The 22,516-nt window shown below is 47.2% G+C and overlaps 1 protein-coding gene across 3 annotated transcripts in view; it reads right to left on the bottom strand.

Annotated features, from left to right (window-relative positions):
• Positions 1–301: 301 nt before the first annotated feature.
• The window catches only part of LOC135902759 (endothelin-converting enzyme homolog), a 68,634-nt gene continuing 46,419 nt past the window's right edge, over positions 302–22,516 (bottom strand). For 2 of the 3 annotated variants that reach the window (XM_065432983.1, XM_065432985.1), the window contains 4 exons: positions 20,313–20,510; positions 12,713–12,945; positions 2,040–2,186; positions 1,369–1,862 (listed from right to left, as the gene is read on the bottom strand). In XM_065432983.1, the coding sequence (XP_065289055.1) occupies positions 1,518–1,862; positions 2,040–2,186; positions 12,713–12,945; positions 20,313–20,510 (923 nt within the window). In that variant the 3' untranslated portion in view covers positions 1,369–1,517. Of the gene's footprint in view, positions 479–1,368; positions 1,863–2,039; positions 2,187–12,712; positions 12,946–20,312; positions 20,511–22,516 lie in introns of those variants that run through there. The other variant, XM_065432984.2, reaches the window with a different exon arrangement.

Genomic DNA, 22,516 nt, shown 5'->3' with positions numbered 1-22,516 from the left:
TGGTACGTACAGTCACAACGTAGCAACGCGTTTTTATTCATTGGTCTATGGCCACAAAAGCCGCATTTACGTAAGCCCTCCCTCCTACACCTGGGTTACTCAACTCGTCACTTCTCTCCCCATGGAAGGTACCCTCCTTTTCAGGCTTGGTGGTGAAGCATAGTACAAAAGAACAAACAATGCTGAAGTCTAACGAGGAAAGTAATAATGCAGCAATGTTTAATGTTGTCGAAGACGCCATTGAAACACACGATGACACCATCATGAGAACAACAATTTTATGCATCGCCATGGGACCAAACGGAGAAGTGCACTATAGCACAAGTTCTGCATCTGCGGCTGTTACACCGTCACTATAGTGCTATGGTTACATTAAAGAGCTCCGTTAGTCCGTTCCTTCCCAGAAAGAATTTAGGTGCCATGCTATAGCCGCCGTGGTGGTTACAAGGTTTCTTTGAGTGAACAGTCTGCGACACTTCTGAAAGAAAACAAACAGACAAGAGTGAACAGCAACTGTGTAAATAGCGCTTGTTTGTATATCTTCAGTTAATTTTACTCTTATACGGGGTAAATTCAGGTGCGTCATCTATGACCAGGCTGTATGCTCACGTTAAGGTCAGTTTTATAGTAGAATTTGTTGACATTGTGAACGATAGAAAATATGTTGTCTCTACGTTCGACGGTAATTGCCATCACTTTCTTTGTTTCGCTTGTCATACATGACTGTTCCTGTACTTCATGTTGTCATTAACTTTTTTGTATCACATGGGAACCAAGATATTTTTTTTCACAGTCTTCGAAGCTTGCTCAGTAAACTGAAGCATGACCGCTACAAAAAAAGTATAAAACTTGCGAATGGGCCGGGTTTTATTCTTCTTTTTTTTGCATGCTGAAATCTCCGCGCCAATACATCTAAATATATTTTCTATATTTGTTTGCGCATGTATACCATGGTTGACATAAAAAAAGCAAACATCTGGCGCATGGAGATTAAGGACGGATGTATGAAGGCGCCACACCTCGTGCAGCACGCTCTAGCGACGTCACCACTCAAGGTGCCTTATACTTTATGCGTAAGACTCATTTGGCCGTTCGACATTTAGTTTCATTAATTTTTAATACTGCAACAACATCAATTGCTGTCTTCCACATGCTCGGCAGTCAATTTCTCCCGATTCCTGACAACCATGCGAATTCACCACGCAGACAACTGGGTACCTGTCTGGCGCGTCCAGGTACGAAGAGCAAAAAAAGTAGCCTACGCGAAAACGGTTCGCCAACAAATTCAGTGTGGCGAGGCACTGCGCAAATCGTTACAGCTTTTGATTTATCTAAACTGGAAGTGAGGCTCAGCAGAGTCAGAACCCGTTGATACCGAAGCGAACCAATATTTATTTTTGTTTTTTTGGTAATACCAGAACGGAAGTGCAAATTATTTCTTCGAAGATTATTAGGAAAGAAGATACGAAACGCTTGTGTTTCACTGCGACATATACGGACCAGTGGCATCCATTCTTTTACGACCAGAAGGTGCACTTGTTCGTCGGGTTCATGAGGGACCCCGGGGGGCAGCGGAAGGCGGTCGAGAATTCCGGCATGTTCGCGAGTGGCGCCATGCAGCGCACGTGGAACGGCGAGTAGCGCAAGTGTTCGGTGTCGCTGTAGTGGTAGCAATACTTGATGCAGTGGCTGATGAAGAACAAACGTTCGGCTGATATGTTGAGGCCCAACAGCCAAACATCCCGTTCGTGAGCTGGCAGTGACGTGTAGGCCCAGTACGATGCTGCAGTGCCAACGAAATCGGCCAGGTTTTCCGAGTCGAGCACATCGTTCGCAATATCCTGCCGTACCAGCCGTTTTCGCTGAAAGTAAATACATCAACCAATTAGGTGGTGGAGCAGGCGTTTGCTCCATTAGCAACTTCGCTAACAGCATCGTTCATAGCTGGGCGGGCCCAGCCGATCCTTAGAGGCACTTCATGGCGTTGGCAATGAAGGAACCAGCGAAGCACTAATAAAATTAAATGGGCGTCCACTCACGAGAGCCATGGTTGATCTGCGCAGGCAGACCGCCCTTTTTCCGTACTCCGTTTGGAACTCTGGCGTTACCCAGACTCGCTTCTCGGCATTTTCGTCGAATGTCAGGCCGGATACGTCGTACATGTGCATAATCTCATGGCCAATTATCTGCAAAGAAGAAAACATAAATACAAAATGTCGCAGAAACATCTTATATGATTGACAAAGGCAGCATCAGCTATCATATGCGGCCGCGCTAATTCGCACCACCGCTTTACTAACGATACACTTCTACAACCTGACCAGAGGAGGCTGTTTTAGCACTGAATCAGCAACGGCACAATCAAAATTTCGACATAGTAGGCACCCGTGGGCCAAGCTTTAACTGCATAACAGTACTAGGAAAGTGAGATGAGGTATAGCACTACTACGCCTCAGATATCCGGTGACATACAGCGCGCTCGTCGAGGGGCACATGCATTTTGTGAAATCGGTGACGGAACACCACGCGCAGCTGTGCTCGCTGCCACAGACTATTTAGGCGCCCCTCCATCTGCTTCCGCGTAACTTGTCTTTATTCTCCACTCCTCTGCGCTACTCATCCTCACTTTTCTAGAATCTTACAGTGTTGTTTTTAAGTTTATGTTGACGTAAAAGAAAATGTTGCTTTCTCAAGACTATCATGTGAAAAGGTCTCCATTCTAACCGTCACATCCAAAGAAGTATAACGCTGTAGAGGTATTCAGTCCTGAAACAGGTTACCCTAGTGAGCAGTAATAAAACAAAAGCAGTAGTGAGTTTCCTGGCTCTAAGGAAACTCGTTCAACCACTCTTGCAGATTTTTTGTTTAGAGTAGAGATGTTGTGGCCACATTGAGATGTTAGAGCTGATGTAACAGCGCATAATCAAAATCATGTACAACATGGGCCAAGCTATTTTCAAACGAACTGCGAGATAAGATACAGATATGGCACCACTGATGTTATGTCAGCTGTCGCATTGGGTAAACCACACAGTTCTTCTGTAGACATTGAATAGCGGATCACCAGAAATTATTCACCTTAAGTATAAAATGCATTTCTAATTGCGCAAACTACTAAAGCATAAAATGTATTTCTAATTGTGCAAACTAGTTCGAAAGTGAAAAGGCGGATCTGGTTCAAAAAACGCCATCATAAGTTTATTTTTGTGTTCACTGCAGCAAGAAGGCCTCTTGCAGTAGTTTTAATGTGTCCCTGTCGTGCGCCAGCTGAATCCAACTGGCACCTGCAAATTTCCTAATTTCATCACCCCATATTATTTTCTGCCATCCCCGCCTTAGTTTCCCTTATGCTGGCACCCGTTCTGTGAAATTAACGGTGCACCTGTTACCTGCCCTGAACATTACATCGCCTGCCAGGCTGCATTTTTTTTCTCCTGATATCGGCTATTGCCCTTTGCTTTCTTATCCACACCGTACTTTTCCTATATCTTAATGTAACGCCTAACGTTTCTCGTTCCATCGCTCTTGCGCAGTCCTTAACTTGCTACCGAGCTTCTTTGTTAACGTCCATGTTTGAAAACAGCGAGCTCTCCGATTTCCAGCTTGTCACACCTATTCTAATTATTTTTTCTGCAGTTCACTGTTCTGACGTAAAATGTAAACACCGATACAAAGTGAGCGCGCGACAGCGCTCGCAAAGTGTAGCAAGCAACTAACTCTGCAAAGTGGTTGATTAGAAGAGTGCGAAGAAATGAGAAGGCCGCGATGTAGCTGTCAGTTTCTGCTACAAAAAAGCAGCTGCCTGACCGATAACAGGTCACTGCGCTCCGGCTTATGTCACCGATAAAGGCTACGACTGAAACTAGGGAAAAAAACGTAACTTTATTGTGATCGCATTTATATGGATACCGCAGGCGAATATTTCGTTTTCGGCACGGCCTCAGATGAGAGCGTCGCTGCCTTCTGCCGCATAAAGCGTACATAATGTGTATATCGCGACGGTGCACCGCATAGGGAGGCAGATGAGCGCGCGTCTCATTTTCTAGGCCGGCCTAGGCTGCGCATGCCATGGCATTGGGTAGCTGTGGGAGCCTAATATTGGAGGCAGTCTGCGGTGGGTTCCTAGCCAAGGCGAGACGGAATGGCTGGCGGCTTTGTGTGCGTTGTGTTCTCGCACGCCTAAAGCTGAAGGAATTCGCTTGCTGCTCCAGGCGTTCTCGATCGGACCAGCGTTCTGTCAGCAAGTGTCTGCTGTGATCCAGTCGGATAGCTAATTTTTTTCCTGTGTGCCCGCAACACCATGTTTCTTCATTTTTTTCTAAGCGCCTTCTCAATGTTATTTTAATTGCGTATAAAGCCTCGAGCTTTACTACGTGTAGTTGTCTAATACATTGCTACATTTAAATACAGGGTGTTCACGGCGAACATTTTCAAAAACATTTTTTTAAAAGTTGCCTGTAGCAGATAGCACAATATTAGACCATCATCTGGTCTAATCGAAGAGGCAGACTTTACTTGCTGAAAAAGTTGGGATGCATTGTCGACTAATCATCAAAAATTCCCAACTGAGTTTTAAATAATTGAATTATGGACCATATTGCAGATTAGGAATTCTAGCCGCGGAGTTCGCAAGGCGCATCCACTTTGAACAGTCTCATGATAACGCCAGTTTTGATATATAATTTCCCGAATATTGCGAGGAAATGCATTGCCGTTTCAGTTACTTTCTTAGGAAAACGTATTCTTAGGCACTGAAGCATAGAAACTGTAGCGGCAGCAGCATCGGCGTCGCACGAGAGTTGACGTGGACGCTCGCGTCTACACGAGGCACGAGCGGCTGGCACGCTCCGGCGCGGGGCTAGCGTTCCGAAGGAAATTATTAAAAAAAGAATGCTACGCTAAGCGAAGGAGTGTTGGTGCTTCCTCTCCTGCGAGAGCCCGACTTTACCGGTCTACGTGGTCGCTCGTCGCCACAATTTGGTGACCCGGACCTGATACTGCCATACGCTCCTGTGGTAGAGACGACCATGGACCAGACCGACGCTACGAGAGCTCAAGGCCAGAACCCTTCCGAGGAACGCGGTGAGCCCTCCTGTTCCGCCATCGCTGTTCGCCTCCCACAGTACTGGGACCAGCATCCTTCGGCGCGGTTTCTTGAGGCCGAAGCGCAATTTCAAGTCGCTGGTATCCGCTCTCAAGCCTCGAAGTTCTATTACGCCGTCGCAGCACTCTCGCCCGCCGCCATTGACGAGGTAGCAGATTTGTTGAACTCCCCATTGTCTGCCGCCACCTATGACGATCTCAAGGCAGCATTGCTACAGCGCACAGCAGCTTCACAGCGTTCTCGCATCCAGCAGCTTCTGTCCGCTGAAGAACTCGGCGACCGACGCCCTAGTCAACTTCTTCGCTGAATGAGCCAGCTGCTCGGAAACAACGCGAGATCCATCGACGACACGCTGTTGCGCGAAATGTTTTTGCAACGACTACCGGCTAACGTGCAGATGGTCCTGGAGACAGCCTCTACCATGGACCTTACCGGACTTGCCGCTTTGGCCGACACAGTCATGGAAGTAGCCACCCCAACCATCCCAGCCATGGCACCGTCTCCGGGTGACAATACAACCACTCTGCAAACTCTTCCCTGCTCTTCCGCAGTGCAATCTAAGCTCGACTCCTTGTGTGAGCGCCTGGAACGCATCATCTGTGGAGCGGAACATCGCCGCGCGTCTCGTCGCCCACGCAGCCGTAGTTCCAGCAGATCAAGACGCACGGACACCCGCAATGAAGCCTCAACTACACCGCCTGGCGTTTGCTACTACCACCGCCGTTTTGGAAACGACGCTCGTCACTGTCGGCGTCCCTGCGCTTGGCAGGGAAACAGGCCGGCCGACCTCTAACGGCGACGAGTGGTCCGGCCCAACACACAAGTCGCCTTTTCTACGTGACGGACAGAGTTACGGGACAACGATTCTTAGTCGACACAGGTGCCGATGTCAGCATTCTACCCGCCCAGCACTCCGACCGAAAAGCGACTCCTGTGTCGTTTTTGCAAGCCGTCAACGGCACCATGATTCCAGTTTTCTCGTCACGCTCCGTCATGCTAAACCTTGGCCTTCGACGAGCGTTCCGCTAGATTTTCCTGGTTGCAGACGTCCGTCATGCAGTCATTGCAGCAGACTTCTTGCATAACTACGGACTCCTTGGGGACATCCAACGACGCCGTCTCATCGACTCCGTGACCCAGCTATCCGTTCCCGGCGTCCCATCATCAGGCACATCGCCCATAGCGCCTATTTCTGACATTTTGGACGAACCTTTCGCCGCGCTCCTACGCGAGTTTCCCACTTTGACGCGCCTGCCGGACTGGACGCAACCGGTGCAACATGACGTGTGCCATCACATAGTCACCTCCGGCCCACCGGTCTATTTCCGACCCCGGCGTTTGTCCCCGGAGAAACTCAAGATCGCTCGCGCGGAGTTCGACCACATGCTGCAACTTCGCATCATCCGCCCTTCCTCCATCCAGTAACTGCGCATCACCACTTCACATGGTGCCTAAGAAGACGGGAGACTGGCGCCCATGCGGTGATTACCGGGCACTAAACGTCACCGTTCCTGATCGCTACCCTCTACCGAACATTCAGGACTTCACGGTAGCGTTGCATGGTGCGACGATCTTTACTAAGATCGATCTCGTTCGCGCCTACCATCAACTACCGGTCGCTGAAGAAGACATTCCCAAGACCGCCATCACAACACCCTTCGGTCTTTCCGAATTTCTCCGCATGCCTTTCGGTTTACGGAACGCGGGCCAATTCCGTCACCCGAGGTTTGCCTTTCGTTTTCGCATACATTGACGACCTTCTCGTCGCAAGCTCTACGGCAGAAGAACATCTTCACCACTTGCGGTTGTTGTTTTCACGCCTTGCCAGTAAAGGAATTATCATCAACGCCGCCAAGAGTGAATTCCGTCAACCCGAACTCGATTTCCTCGGTCATATCGTCGACGCTAACGGCATTCGACCACTGCCGTCCAAGATTCGCGTCATCGAAAACCTTTCCGACCGACCACACTCACCAAGCTTCGCCAATTTCTCGGATTCGTCAACTTCTACCGCCGATTCATTCCCGAGTGCGCACGACTTATGGCTCCGCTAGACGCCCTCCTGGTAAACAAACGCAAACCAGTGCTTCAGTGGACTTTCACAAGAGTCAAGTCTGCCCTCGCTGACGCCACGCTGCTTAGACACCCAAAGCCCGACGCACCCACTGCCATCATGACCGACGCTTCAAATACCGCCGTTGGTGCCGTTCTGCAGCAATTCATCGACAATGAGTGGCATCCACTCGCTTTTTTCTCCAAGAAGCTGAAGCCTGCGCAGTCCCGCTACAGCGTGTTCGGCCGTGAATTACTCGCTGTTTACGTGGCTATCAAGCATTTTCGCCATTTCCTCGAAGGCCGTGCATTCACTGTCTTGACTGACCACAAGCCCCTTGTGCATGCAACGAATCGTTCGGCGTCCTGTTACTCGCCCCGCGAGATTCGACATCTTTCCTACATCTCCGAGTTTACAACAACGTTCCGCCACATCAAGGGCACCGACAACGTTCCAGCCGACGTACTTAGTCGTGTGAATGTTGTTTCCACGTTGACATCGGAACCTTTCATCATCGAGGCCGACTTACTCGCCAGTCAACAGCGTGACGACACTGAACTTCGTACACTCCAGAGTTCTTCCACATCCCTGAAATTGGAAGACGTCGTTGTGACCCCAGATGGTACGTGCGTCGTCTGCGACACTTCTAACGACACACCTAGACCATACATTCCGGCATCCCTTCGCAGACGTCTATTCGAAACCGTGCACAACCTGTCGCACCCTGGCGTACGCGCGACACTGAAGCTCCTTTCCAGTCGTTTCGTTTGGCCTCGGCTAAACGCGCAAGTTCGCGATTGGGTTCGCTGCTGTTTGTCGTGTCAACGTCCGAAGATCCAGCGTCACCCCATTCCGCCTGCCAAGTCTTTTCTTCCACCGGATGCTCGTTTTGACACCGTACACCTGGACCTCGTCGGCCCTCTTCCACCTTCGAAAGGTTACTGCTACATACTGACATGCATCGACCGTTATACACGGTGGCCAGAAGCTAAACCTATATCTGACATCTCGGCGCCCACTGTTGCAGCAGCCTTCGTGTCTATCTGGATCGCAAGGTTCGGCTGCCCATCCACAATTATCACAGATCGCGGTCGACAGTTTGACTCAGCGCTCTTCAACGAGCTACTCAAACTACTCGGAACGACACGTTTTCGCACAACTGCTTACCGCCCGCAGTCCAATGGACTAGTTGAACGTTTTCATCGGCATCTCAAGGCCTCCCTTATGGCACATGAATCACCGGAGAAGTGGGTCCTGCATTTGCCTCTCGTCTTACTTGGCATCCGAGCCGCACTCAAGAATGACCTAGGTTGCTCCTGTGCTCAGCTAGTCTATGGCACTCACCTACGCCTTCCGTGCGATTTCTTTGTCGCCACCCCCAAAACGCCTATGCCATCACCTGCCGACTACGTTGCCGAACTGCAAGCTTTCTTCAGCCAGATACGCCCCGTGCCTACTCGTTCACAAGAAGCAAGGTCCCTGCACGTTTCTCCCGCACTCAGCTCTGCTACCTACGTTTTCGTGCGTAACTGTGCCGTACGGAAGCCTTTGCAACCACACTACTCCGGGCCATATTGTGTTCTAGAGCGTCGTCCGTCGACGCTTGTTGTCAATGTCAACGGCCGATCAGACACAATTGCCCTGGAACGTCTCAAACCCGCCCACATAGAAGCACCCGCGCCATCAGCTCCACCAGTATGCGACGCGACCCTGCTGCATCCTTCGCCGCCGCCAGTGCACGTGACACCCAAGACCAACGTCAAGACACGCCGCGTCACATGGACTTTCCATCGTTCGTCGAACTTTCCTCCTCTCTAGGGTGGGAGCCCTCTGTAGGGGCAGCAGCATCGGCGTCGCACGAGAGTTGACGTGGACGCTCGCGTCTACACGAGGCACGAGCGGCTGGCACGCTCCGGCGCGGGGCTAGCGTTCCGAAGGACATTATTAAAAAAAAATTGCTGTGGCTTAGGTAAGGTTAAGCCCAGGATGCGAAGCATACTAGCCTTTATTTTAGTTGTTGAACCACGGTTTAGCCTGGTGAACTGCTGTTGCTTGGCTATATTTGGTTCGGCTAGAAGAAGAAACAACTCATGCATTACCGCTTCGCCTTCAAGAGTGGAACGCGACAGCGTTCCCGTCGACCCGCCAAGGGGTGTAAGACAATGGGCTACGGCGCAGCGACTACGCGCCCCGCATTGGACGCGGTGAGCGTCGAGCAAAGCAGCGTTCGGCGCGGCAACGAAATGTGCGCCTGAGCAAGAGACGCACGCCTTAGAAACAGCTCGTTTCTAAGGCAACACCGCATTCACTAGAGGCGCTTTTGTACCGCTTTGAAGCATCGTACTCGTGGCTCAGTGGTAGCGTCTCCGTCTCACACTCCGGAGACCCTGGTTCGATTCCCACCGAGCCCGTCTTGCAAGAGTTGAGCCAAAGCCACTTCTCCTCTGTCGTGACGTCACGGTGTCACGTGGTATTCAAGGCGACACCGCCGCGCCTGAGGAGCTGGGTTGAGCTCTCGTAATATGCTTCACATAAAAGAATGCTACGCTAAGCGAAGGAGTGTTGATGCTTCCTCTCCTGCGAGAGCCCGACTTTACCAGTCTACGTGGTCGCTCGTCGCCAAAAACCATTGGAACGCCAATGCATTTTCGCGCAAAATTCGGGAATGAATATCTCGAAACTGGTGTCATCCTGATAAGTCATTCCAAGTGGTACCGCCTTGCGAACGGCTCGGCTAGAATTTCTAAAGTGCCTGGGCCATATGGTAATTAGTTAAAACATAATTGGTAAATTTTCGCTAATTCGCCGAATACGATACAATTTTTTTTCTGTAAGTAATGGATGCGCCTTCGAGAAGACCGGCTCATGTACTATGATTGTGCTTCTCTGCCACAGGCAACATCTAAAATTTTTGGAAGTTCTTGCTGAAACACCCCGAATATTTTACCTTTCGGACGATATTGAGATGTTCCTTTTATTGATGGGAGCTGTTGTACCGTTGCCTCGTCACTTTTCAGCGGCCATGAAATCAGTCATTCAGTATAGCGGCCTCCGTGAAAGCACTTTTCTGAGCACTCATAATGCATGTGTAAGAAACGCGGGCCCGCATTCACGTAGCATTCTACTTCGAGTTTTCTGGAACTATGACTGGCAGAAAGTATTCCTGCGGAAAGCATTGCGATCTGAAACCATTCTATAGTCGAATACAACTTTAGAAAAAAGGGGAGGCCCCGCCCAGATGACCGAGGCGGCGAAGTCACCGGCCGTCCAGCGCATGACGTCGGTCCAGAGTGCGCGCCCATTGGTGGATGCTCGTGTGCACCCCGCCTCGGAGGAGTAAACGCCCCCTTTTTTCTAAAGTTGTACCCGACTATACTTCAAAGTATGCTTGCAAATGGGCCGCACAATCTGATGCTCGAGCTTACGCAAATTTAAGTTATCTTATATATATATATATATATATATATATATATATATATATATAATTCATAGTAGTCGGCTAATAAATATGGAACGGAAGCCACTACCAAGATTGTGCAAGGTGTCTGCTAACAAGACGCGGTTACTGATACCTCGTATTTTGCAGCTCTTTCTTTGTGATAAGTTTGCCCACATTATCTGCAACGGCGCGCAGAACATTACTGAAGAAGCCTCACGTGTACAATAAATTAGCACGTTAGCGACGTCATCACGAATGGCGCAAATATTTTACACCATGAATGAAGAGTAAATATTTCAGTATATTTGGTACGTTTTTTCAAGGTTGTCGAGAGAATCCCAAGGCACTTTCGCGCAATTTTCGTGGAGCTTAATTCTGCAAAAGGTTAATATGCCGCAGACACACGTTATCAAAATCATCCTTAGCGTGCTCTCAGCGGTATCTGCAAAGAACGTGGTTGATATTTAGCGACAATTTGCCCATATACCGGAAAGGGGAGTATGGTAGCGCGATTCAAAGACGGGACAAAAGAAGACACAAAGGGACTCACACAGCGCTTGTGTCTCCTTTTGTCCCGTCTTCATTGTGTATTCTTTGTGTCTTCTTTTGTCCCGTCTTTGCATCGCGCTACCATACTCCCCATGAAGATGCATTACCAACAAGCCCACATTGCAACCCTCCAATACCGGAACCGACGAATTTGGCCACACTTTCACCTGTGAGAGCCGCGATCAACAAACTCGTGGCGCTCGAGTACTCGTAATCAAGTCATCACAACTAAGTGATCAGAAGAATGCAGTGATGATGATTACAGGACAATATGTTCACGACGACGAAACGACAACGTCTCCGCGATGACCACGCTGTACCACTGCCCAATTTTTTCAAAAGCGTGGCTTTTGTTTGCGAACATCGCCGGGTTTAGTGACCTTGGGAGCTGCACCATGGCTGCTCCCGTTCTGCACCCTGGCCAACCAATCACAGCGGAGACGCCCCGACCGCTGCGCTGGGATCTCTTCAGCAACGCCTCCGCGATTCCACAGTGTAGCCGGCTTTGCGGGGTAAAGAAAAAATAAGAACGAGAAAGCTCGACTGCTCGCATCCGCAAATGCAATGCAATGAGGAATTAAACAGTTATTGCGAGCAGAATGGATTCGAATTGCCCTATGTAAGTGTGAGCCTGCTGCCTCTGAAACCATGACATTCAAGACGGCTGTCGTAATAGTACTCCCTAGTGGTCAGGAACTCGGCTTAACAAAAGGCACGGTTTAATTTACATGCACCGACGCTTGTATGTGTTTGTTTCGTCTCTTTAGACACTCACACGAACCTTCACTGCATAAAAACTTCAGCTTATTGGATCTTCTGCACATTTTTTCACGTGGTATTCAGCGCTACGGGAAAGATGTTTCGGAGGTAGAAAGGGACAAGAAGTTGTGATTTTCAATCACATACAAAAGAAAAGAAGGACACAAAAGGGCAAGAAGGACAACATAGCGTCTGTGTTTTTCAGTGTTCTTTAGGCTCGGGCTTATTTTACTTGTGACAGGCGACTCAAACAGCGCGTGGCGCTTTAATTGCTGTACATGTCATGCAGATTAATTTTCCTGTATATATACAGGAACACTAATGCAGATGCTGGCGTACCGCCTCCTAGGTTGGGGAGGCGGTGGAAGGCGGTGTCGACTTCAAATTACCTGTGAAGATGGAGGGGACCTTCGCAACTTCAAGAATGTACTCCGTACCCAATGAACCTTTGAAACAATAGCCTGTTCTTCCTTCTAGCTGCCATGGAAAAGCATGATGTGCTCTCCGCACGTCTCGTGGAATGTTCGATAATAATAGTCGCTGTTGTAAATACAGTATGCATACGAACTAGTCATTCATTACACTTCTTCTCGCACTATATATTCTCCTAATCGTTTTATTTTGTTCTTTTTGTGTATTTTTTACGCTTCCCCTTCTTGCGGGTTCTTTAAGTGTGATTGAACCGGTAAATTGATTGCCGAAGGAGACGTTTCATCTTTAATTCTTTAAGGCAGTTTACAAGAGAATGTAGGATTTAAAGCTTTCTCTAGAGTGGCAGTAAATTACATAAGTAATAGCCAGTTCTCACCGTCCCGAGACCACCATAGGTGAGGGCCGCTGGACCGTCGAGAAAGAGGAAGGGTCGTTGGAGCAGCGCTGTCGGGATGATTATTGAGTTGTAGAAAGGTGTGTATTGGGCGTTTACAACCGATTCATCGTAGAGCCATGTCGTCTGGTCGGTCCACGTTTGATAGGCGGAGAATGATAAAGCCTTTCTCCACGGAGTGAAAAACTGGTCGAGAGGCACGTCCGGATACATTTCTGTGATGAATACAAAATTGCCCACGCATTTACTCATTGTCTTGGCACATCGTATTTTCACGTATTGCTCTATGGGCATTTTATGAAATGCGTACTGCAGTACCTCAAAGCGTGTAGGTGGAGCTTTTCTTCCATTGCTTCGCCCTTAAGAGCATCACAATTTTGACGAATGGATGTAATTTCTTTTGCGTTTCGAGGATTCTTTACGTCTTGTGGATTTTTATACCCCTACATTTAAATAATCATTAGTCCGGTGTACAAAAAACACACTCATCTGAAGGTCCTTGTCCACGAGGTTCTACACTTTCTACATATATTTTTTTACATAAGTAGAGCGGCCTTCCACATAAACTCAAGAATCGTCGGAAACAGCCTTTTATGTGTTTGAACACGCTATTTTTCGTATTCGCATATGAACATACAGCGCTATGTCCAGTTTCGTGTGCAGGTAAGACTGCTCCAGAAAAGAAGTACGGGCACCTAGAACACTTTGCTCAGTAACAATCGCCATATATATATATATATATATATATATATATATATATATATATATATATATATATATATATATATATATATATATATATATATATAATGTATTGGTGTTTGTTGGACAATGGCGCCTGGAGACCGACGATAGAGCAGGGCACGGACGCTTAGCAGGCGCGGTGTCTCCCGAGAACATTTCTGGACAGCTTCACCCTCTAAAGAGCGCTCGAGGTGATGCCATGCCATAGTGTTCCTCTTGTTCCCTACAATATATGGCATACCAGATGGAGCCCGTGCGCACGACCATCGCTCTCTCCCGATATATATATATATATATATATATATATATATATATATATATATATATATATATATATATATATATATAAGATGCGGCGGTGGTGTACACGTAGAGTATCCGCCACGCGTGCAAGCGGACCGTGCTTCGAATCCCGGTGCCGCGCAATTTTCCACCGGATTAAAGAAATCCGCGCGCTGATAAAATCGCACAAACAGGCATGGATTGTGGCCTGATGCTGGTGGCCAGAACCGGTAATGCACTCCCTCACCAGAGCAGGATTGGCCACCCTGGTGCAGTACTTGGCCACAACCTCCTATATGAATACAACAATCAAACCCCAGCCTTCAGTCCCCAGCAGCTGCGAAGCCACAGATCACAGCGACTTTCAGATCTGTAATGCAGCACAGGGTGCTAAGAATACCTGGGTCCGAACAGGCCGCCATTTGAATCTGAACCTGGCAACGTTTAACGCTACAACGTTATCCAGTCATGCGAGCGTAGCAGTGCTATTGGAGGAATTAAATGGCAGCCAATGGGATATAATAGGGTTAGTGAAGTTAGGAGGACAAAAGAAGCATATACAGTGCTAAAAAGCGGGCACGTCCTGTGCTACCGGAGCTTGGCGGAGAGACGAGAACTAGGAGTCGGATTCCTGATTAATAAGGATATAGCTGGTAACATACAGGAATTCTATAGCATTAACGAGGGTAGCAGGTCTTGTGAAACCTAATAAGACGTAGGCATTGAAGGTCGTACAGGTTTACGCCCCTACATCCAGTCCTGATGACCTGGAAGTCGAAAGCTTCTGTGAAGACATGGAATCGGCGATGAGCAAAGTCAAAACAAAATACACTATACTGCTGGGCAGCTTCAATGCCAGGGTAGCCAAGAAGCAGGCTGGAGATAAGTCAGTGGGGGAATATGGCATAGGCTACAGGAATAGCAGGGGAGAGTTATTAGTCAAGTTTGCAGAACAGAATAATATGTGGATAACGAATACCTTCTTCCGCAAGCGGGATAACCGAAAGTGGACATGGAGGAGCCCGAATGCAGACAATAGAAAGGAAATAGGCCTCATACTCTGCGCTGACACTGGTATCACACAAGATGTTGACGTGCTCGGCAAGGTGCGTTGCAGTGTCCATAGGATGGTAAGAACTAGAATTAGCCTAGACTTGAGGAGGGAATGGAAAAACTGGAACATAATAAGACGATCAATGAGTTAGCGGTAAGAGGCAAAATAGAGGAATTCCGCATGAAGCTACAGAACAGGTATTCGGCTTTAACTCTGGAAGTGGACCTTAGTGTTGAAGCAATGAACGACAATCTCATGGGCATCATTAAGGAGTGTACATTAGAAGTCGGTGGTAACTCCGTTAGACAGGATACCAATAAGCTATCGGAGGTGACGAAAGATCTGATCAAGAAACGCCAATGTATGAAAGTATCTAACCCTACAGCTAGAATAGAACTGGCAGAACTTTCGAAGTTAATCAACAAGCGTAAGACAGCTGACATAAGGAAGTATAATATGGATAAAATTGAACATGCAATCAGTAACGGAGGAAGCCTAAAAGCAGTGAAGAAACTACGAATAGGCAAGAATCACATGTATGTGCTAAGAGACAAAACCGGCAATATCATTACTAATATGGACGAGATAGTTCATGTGGCTGAGGAGTTCTATAGAGATTTATACAGCACCACTGGCACCCACGACGATAATGGAAGAGAGAATATTCTAGAGGATATTGCAATCCCACAAGTAACGGCAGAAGATGTAAAGAAAGCCTTGGGTGCTATGCAAAAGGGGAAGGCAGGTTGTGGAGGATCAGATAACAGCAGATTTGTTCAGGCATGGTGGCCAGATTGTTCTTGAAAAACTGGCCACCCTGTATACGGCATGCCTAATGAGCTTGAGCGTACCGCAATCTTAGAAGAACGCTAACATAATCCTAATCCATAAGAAAGTGGACTGCAAAGACTTGAAAATTATCAACCGATCAGCTTACTGGCCATTGCCTACAAAGTATTTACTAAGGTAATCGCAAATAGAATCGGGAACACTTTAGACTTCTGTCAGTCAAAGGACCAGGCAGGATTCCGTAAAGGCTACTCAACAATAGATCATATTCACACTATCAATCAGGTGATAGAGAAATGTGCGGAATATAACCAACCCTTATATATAGCTTTGATTGATTACGAGAAAGCGTTTGATTTCGTGGAAACCTCAGCAGTCATGGAGGCATTACGGAATCAGGGTGTAGACGAGCCGTATGTAAAAATACTGAAAGATATCTATAGCGGCTCCACAACCACCGTGGTCCTCCATAAAGAAAGCAACAAAATCCCAATAAAGAAAAGCGTCAGGCAGGGAGATATGATCTCTCCAATGCTATTCACAGCGTGTTTACAGGAGGTATTCAGAGACCTGGACTGGGAAGAATTGGGGATAAGAGTTAATGGGAATACTTTTGTAACTTGCGATTCGCTGATGATATTGCCTTTCTTAGTAACTCAGGGGACCAATTGCAATGCATTCTCGCTGATTTGGAGAGGCAAAGCAGAAGGCTGGGTCTAAAAAATTAATCTGCAAAAAACTAAAGTAACGTTTAATAGTCTCGGAAGGACAGCTATGGGTAGCGAGGCACTGGAAGTGGTAAGGGACTATATCTACTTAGGGCAGATAGTGACCGCGGATCCCGATCATGAGACTGAAATAATCAGAAGAATAAGAATGAGCTGAGGTGCATTTGGCAGGCGTTCTCAGATAATGAACAGCAGGTTGCCATTATCCCTCAAGAGAAATGTGCATAGCACCTGTGTCATACCAGCACTAACGTACGGGGCAGAAACCTGAAGGCTTACGAAAAGGGTTCTACTTAAATTGAGGACGACGCAACGAGCTACTGAAAGAAGAATTATGGGTGTAATACTAAGGGATAGGAAAAGAGCAGATTGGGTGTAGGAACAAACGCGACTTAATGACATCATAGTTGAAATCAAGGAAAAGAAATAGGAATGGGCACGACATGTAATGAGGAGGGAAGATAACCGAGGGTCATTAAGGGTTACACACTGATTTCCAAGGCAAGGGAAGCGTAGCAGGGGACCGCAGAAAGTTAGGTGGGCGGATGAGAATAAGAAGTTGGCAGGGACAACATCGCCACAATTATAACATGACCGGGGTAATGGGAGAACTATGGGAGAGGCCTTTTCCCTGTAGAGGGCGTAACCAGGCTGATGAATATATATATATATATATATATATATATATATATATATATATAAATGATTCATTGATGCAATCCCGATTTGAATGAAAAATATCGCAGAAAAGAAAGAAGTGCAAATAAACTGCTGTTTACAACAGAATGACGTCACAAAGTGTGACCATCGAACATAATAAAGTATTTTCAGCGTCCTTGTATATATATGTGTGTGTGTGTGTGTGTGTGTGTGTGTGTGTGTGTGTGTGTGTGTGTGTGTGTGTGTGTGTGTGTGTGTGTGTGTGTGTGTGTGTGTGTGTGTGTGTGTGTGTGTGTGTGTGTGTGTGTGTGTGTGTGTGTGTGTGTGTGTGTGTGTGTGTGTGTGTGTGTGTGTGTGTGTGTGTGTGTGTGTGTGTGTGTGTGTGTGTGTGTGTGTGTGTGTGTGTGTGTGTGTGTGTGTGTGTGTGTGTGTGTGTGTGTGTGTGTGTGTGTGTGTGTGTGTGTGTGTGTGTGTGTGTGTGTGTGTGTGTATAGGTTTCGTGAGCCAAATGACCCACTAGCTTTGTTTTGTTTATCTGTTTATATCAGTACAAAGACGCTGAAAATACTTTATTATGTTCGATGGTTACGCTTTGTGACGTCATTCTGTTGTAAACAGCACTTTCTTTGTATTTCTTTCTTTTCTGAGGTATTTTTCATTCAAATCGGGATTGCATGAATGAATCATTTTTATTGCAATAAATGTATCTTTCCTTGTAGCACGTAATGGCCACGTGGCTTGGTCTTACACAAGTGCGTTGTAACTTCTATTTTGTAGTGATGAAAATAAACCTTTTAAATGAGTAAGCAATTCAGTGGTGGACCAACGATAAAACCGTCCCTCCGTCCGTCCCCTAAGACGATTGCTTGAGCGAATTGAGCGAATTCACCTTAGTGCTGCTTCTCGCTTCAATGTCTCAGTTCTCAGTACGCGCCTCAGACTGCCACTTTCGCAGATCCCTTTCAAGATACAGGGCCCCATGTTTTGTGTTCAATGCTGAGGAAGCGTCGAGAACACAGCGCGGGAAGCTATCAACAGTAGGGATTCTTTGTCGGCATCGTAGATCACTTTCAATGTGTGGCCCCGTAGCTGTGTCAAATGAAGCCTTACAACTTCGAATATCGGAACACCAGGGGAGTTCCTTACAAATTAGGTACAGCCCTATCATTAAAAGAAACTTTGAGCGCAGTGTTATAGACATATACATTACCAAGTGCACTAGCATCGAGGCGTCACAAACATCCCAAGGGGGTGATAGTTATCAATCGTTATTTTTCGCTTCTTGGGTTGCTGTTTCAGATTAACTTACCTTCTTAAGCCTCACACATCCCAGAAATAATGTCAGAAATTCTTCTATGAAACTGAAACTTCTATCCAATAGGAAACATGATTCAATGAAAGCAAAACTGCATATCCCAGACACATCCCGGACAGCTGTGCTTGAACAAAAATGATGGCTGCGCTTTTTTAATGCCAAAACAATATACGTGCCATTGCGGGAAAATGTGTTTTGGTCGGAAGCGGCGTGACCGATCGATGGTACTAAAATGGTCGACGGCGGAAAGCGTAAAAACACGTCAAAAATGCTCGGATTGACGTTGTAGTTCTCAGGGATGCCCCTGTAAAGAAAGTAAACTTATGGCTTCGAAAACAAAATTTCCTCTATTTCGGCCTGGTTAGGAATCCAACCAGAGCTTCAGGGGTGTGAGAGGGGCATGCTTCCCCGACACCAAAGCGCTTCAACCGTTCTGGCTGCCTAAAGGCGCGCAGCTGTACTTGGTGATCCCTCGGAGCAGAGGATGCTTCATTTGCAGGCATGCAGCTGTCACGGGTCCTGATCACGGCTCATCATTCACTCAAGGTGACTCAATCAGCGTCATCTGAGCCTTACCGACAGGCAGACATGTTCGAGGTCGTCTTTTCGAACGCCCGGAAATGAGAGCTCACTTCAAGACAACAACGTTGCGATGCGACAACCGCGAAGGCCAGTCTGCCTATCCTGACAGATTGACGGTCACGAGGGAGTCACTAATTGATGAGAGGGTCCCTTAAAAGGACTCCCGGGGAAAGGACGTCAATGTGGGTTCACAGTTTGCCACATGGTTGCCTCATATCGTGCAACGTTGGAAACAAAGCCAGCAAAATGGCGGGAGGTTGGATAAAACAAAACCAGCAAACCGGTGGAACGTTGGAGACACGAGAGCCAGCAAGACAATAGGAGAAAAGACAGCCGGCAAAACGGTCAGGCATTGGGGACAGTAGGTTATGAATGGTTCGGCGTTTGCGATTGGCCACTGAATTCCTTCGTCGAGTGAAAGAGGGAATGAAACGGCATAAAAAGTGGACCTGAACTCCGGGGGGGATGCTCGGACATGCAAATGTTTTAGCATGTAGAGTGTTTCGAGATATGGAGCCGTGTTTGTAAAACTCCATCATGTACATTTGAACATAGATCTTTTGTGATCTCTTGAACGTCGCTCAAGACATTTCCTTCTCACGGCACGTGGCACGGCACCATCCATGGAACCTTCGTGGCCGCACGGACCTTTGACTTCAGAACAGCGCCTAGTGCTTACGTCATTGCACAAGTCAAGTCGCAGGAATCTGGCTCACTAAAGGTCGGGTCTTTTTCACGAAATGGAATGTAATGCTTGCGCATTCCTACACGTATGTAGTCTTAAGTGTCTCTGCTGAATCTTTTCACGTAATAATTGCATATCGTGTCATAAAATAAACAAATGAGCCCCTCGTGCATAATTTTTGCTTCGAAACAAAGAGCTTTTGTAGTGTATACCGTTTCTTCACACGTTTATCAGCCTTGCTTCCACACATGCGAAAGCCGTTACGATTGTTGTTTGAATCATTCGTTGGACCTTTTGTAAAGACCAAGAAACGCCTAAGGGTTGCGATTACTTGATAAAGCTCCTTACAAAGGTTCAAGCATCACATTTCTACTCCAAGAAAAACAACCCCCGTTCGATGGTACACAAAATCTAACTATCTTTAGTACGCGACTCACTTGCGTGATTATCGTAAGAACATGCCTGTTCTTGTCATTTGCGCGCGGCACTGCAACTTGTAGTCTCAAACAAGAAATGATTTGCAATAATGAAGACTTTTGATTTCGGTCATTCAAAAGTAGCACTACACGCCAACATATAAGGCGCATTCGTGCAGCACAGATGATGATGCAAATTTACTTGGAGCAGATGTATACGAAAAAGAAAAAGAATTGTTGCTACTCCGTAACGAGCGCCTGTACATAGCGCATCAGAAATTTGTGAAACGCTGTAAATAGTTCATAAAACCACAAAAAAGTACTTACCATAGTACTTCTCCACGAAGTCATGGTCATGACGCTTTCCAGGACTCCCGACGTACTGTTTCATGTTGGTGAGCTTTCGTAGAGCGACTCTCTGTGCCTTCCCTTTGATCCACTTTGACGACTTCACGGCCAAGCGAAAAGCTTCTCGGATCTTGTTCACCGTCCTGTTAGCCTCTTTTATCGCACCTGGCTTGATCACTGCTCACCAAACGAGAATGCGAGCGTCCTTTTGATGAGAACCGTTGTTCCCTGTGTACGCTCAGTTTTTTTTTTGTTTGTTACGTTACCTCCTATCGGGCCCCTTTCGCAAAGCAAGATGGAAAAAAAAATGACCAGTAAAAAGAACTAAAACTGTGGTTTGGATGATGATGCACATGACTTTTGCCCCAATAAATTATTGTATTCTGTACCGAAAGGAAGTGCATGGAATCGCAGAATTAACTACACATCAATGTTTCTCGTGACAAGCTACTTTGCATCGTACGCTGGGCACCCTGGCTTTATGTGTGGCCTCAATATTTATAGTTGAGAGGGTGGCCAAGCGCGTTAAGTGTGAGCTTGTCGTGCAGGCGCGAGATGTTTTGCGGGAGTGAGGACGCGCTTTTTTTGGTCATTATACTAGCATGACCAAGAAACTCGGATCAGCTTCGCGCTCGGGCCGTATTCTGTAACGGTTCGCTTCGCAACCGGTTTCATTGCTTCGTTGCATAAATGATGACGTGACCTTGCTTCAGAGCGCGTGTTGTTCATTGGTCTCTCTGGCGCCTCGATGTTCCACTCTTTCTCCGAGTGGCATAACCCAGACGTAGCCGATCGAGCGAACCGTTTCCAAAGCTAACCGTTTCATAACACAGCACCTCGTTTAGTATGAGAGGACATTGCGCTAGCGCGTAAATAAGGACACGGGCAGGGACATGAAAAAAAGATGCGACGAACGCTGGCATCAACTGGCTTCATTCTCAGGAGGACACAAAGATATATGCAAAAAGACACGTGCTACATGAGCAATCTCTGAAGCGCATGCTCAATGGCACCTTATGTGCAAGAATTTTATTTATTTTGTCGTCAAAGATACGCAAGGTTTGCTGACGCAGGCCTGTTTTTCCTGATGCATAAGGAAGCCCTCGAGTATTAGACGCTCTCTTTAATCAGTGCTAGAAGTAATCACTTGAGTCTTATCAAGAAGCGGCATGCATTCATTCTCACAGCACTTGCAATGTGCCGCCAAGCGCCCAGATCCCGATGGTGCCTTGATAAGCAGCTTGTGCTCCATTAGACGAACGTTGATACACCGGCCAGTTTCGCCGATGTAGCAACTTCCGCATAACAGCGGCCTTCTGTAAACTACCTTTGTACTGCAATGCACATAAGGCAGTTCATGTTTGATTGGGCAGGGTGGTTTTCTGCAAGTGGTGCCACTGACAACTTTGCAATGTTTCCCGAGTTTATCCGGTGCCGTGAGCACAACTAGGACATTGCCTTTCTCCGACACCTTTTTCAGGCGGTGTGTCAGCTGGTGAATGTTGGACAGTGCCACGCATCTAGCCCGCTCATGAGCTTGCCGCTCAATCGTCAACGCCGGGTCACCAGCTTTAACCACTTTTGTCAGGGCTTCAGCCACAGACACCACAAGTTCCCTATGCAACCCTGCCTTTGTCAAGCGATCTGCCTACATATGTACACTTTCATGAACCTTGTGTGAGCATGACATGTCCAGGGCAGTGCGTAAGCATGTCTTGGCGATCCCTCTCTTTATTAATTTGGGGTTAGCCGAAGCAAAACTAAGTACACCTTTTTTCGACCTTGGGTGGTACATATAACAATCGCGCGAGACGCTGAAGGAAAGCCGAACATCCAAGAACTGCAGGCTACCCTCGTTGTTAAGTTCATCGGTGAACGTCAGACGTTGAGTGCATGACTTAAAGACAGCTAACGTCGTCTAGACTACTGCCTCGTTCCGAACACCTTGACCAATGTGCACGACAACCAGAAAATCGTCGACGCACCAATCTTTTTTTTTAATTTGGTTGTCTTTTACGCACGTTTGAATACGTCAGTCCAAACTAGCTAAAACAGTTCATTCAGAACGGGATCGATGCATGAGCCTATGCACCCTCCCTCGCGTTGGATAGTTTTTTCATGGGGTATTTCATGTTTCTGTCCATGTCCTTTTTTACGCGCTAGTGCAATGTCCCCTAGTACTA

Source organism: Dermacentor albipictus, chromosome 2, assembly GCF_038994185.2.
Source record: "Dermacentor albipictus isolate Rhodes 1998 colony chromosome 2, USDA_Dalb.pri_finalv2, whole genome shotgun sequence".
NCBI lineage: Eukaryota > Metazoa > Arthropoda > Arachnida > Ixodida > Ixodidae > Dermacentor > Dermacentor albipictus.
Note: the sequence above shows the minus strand (reverse complement) of the source record. Positions and strands in the feature narration are given on the sequence as shown.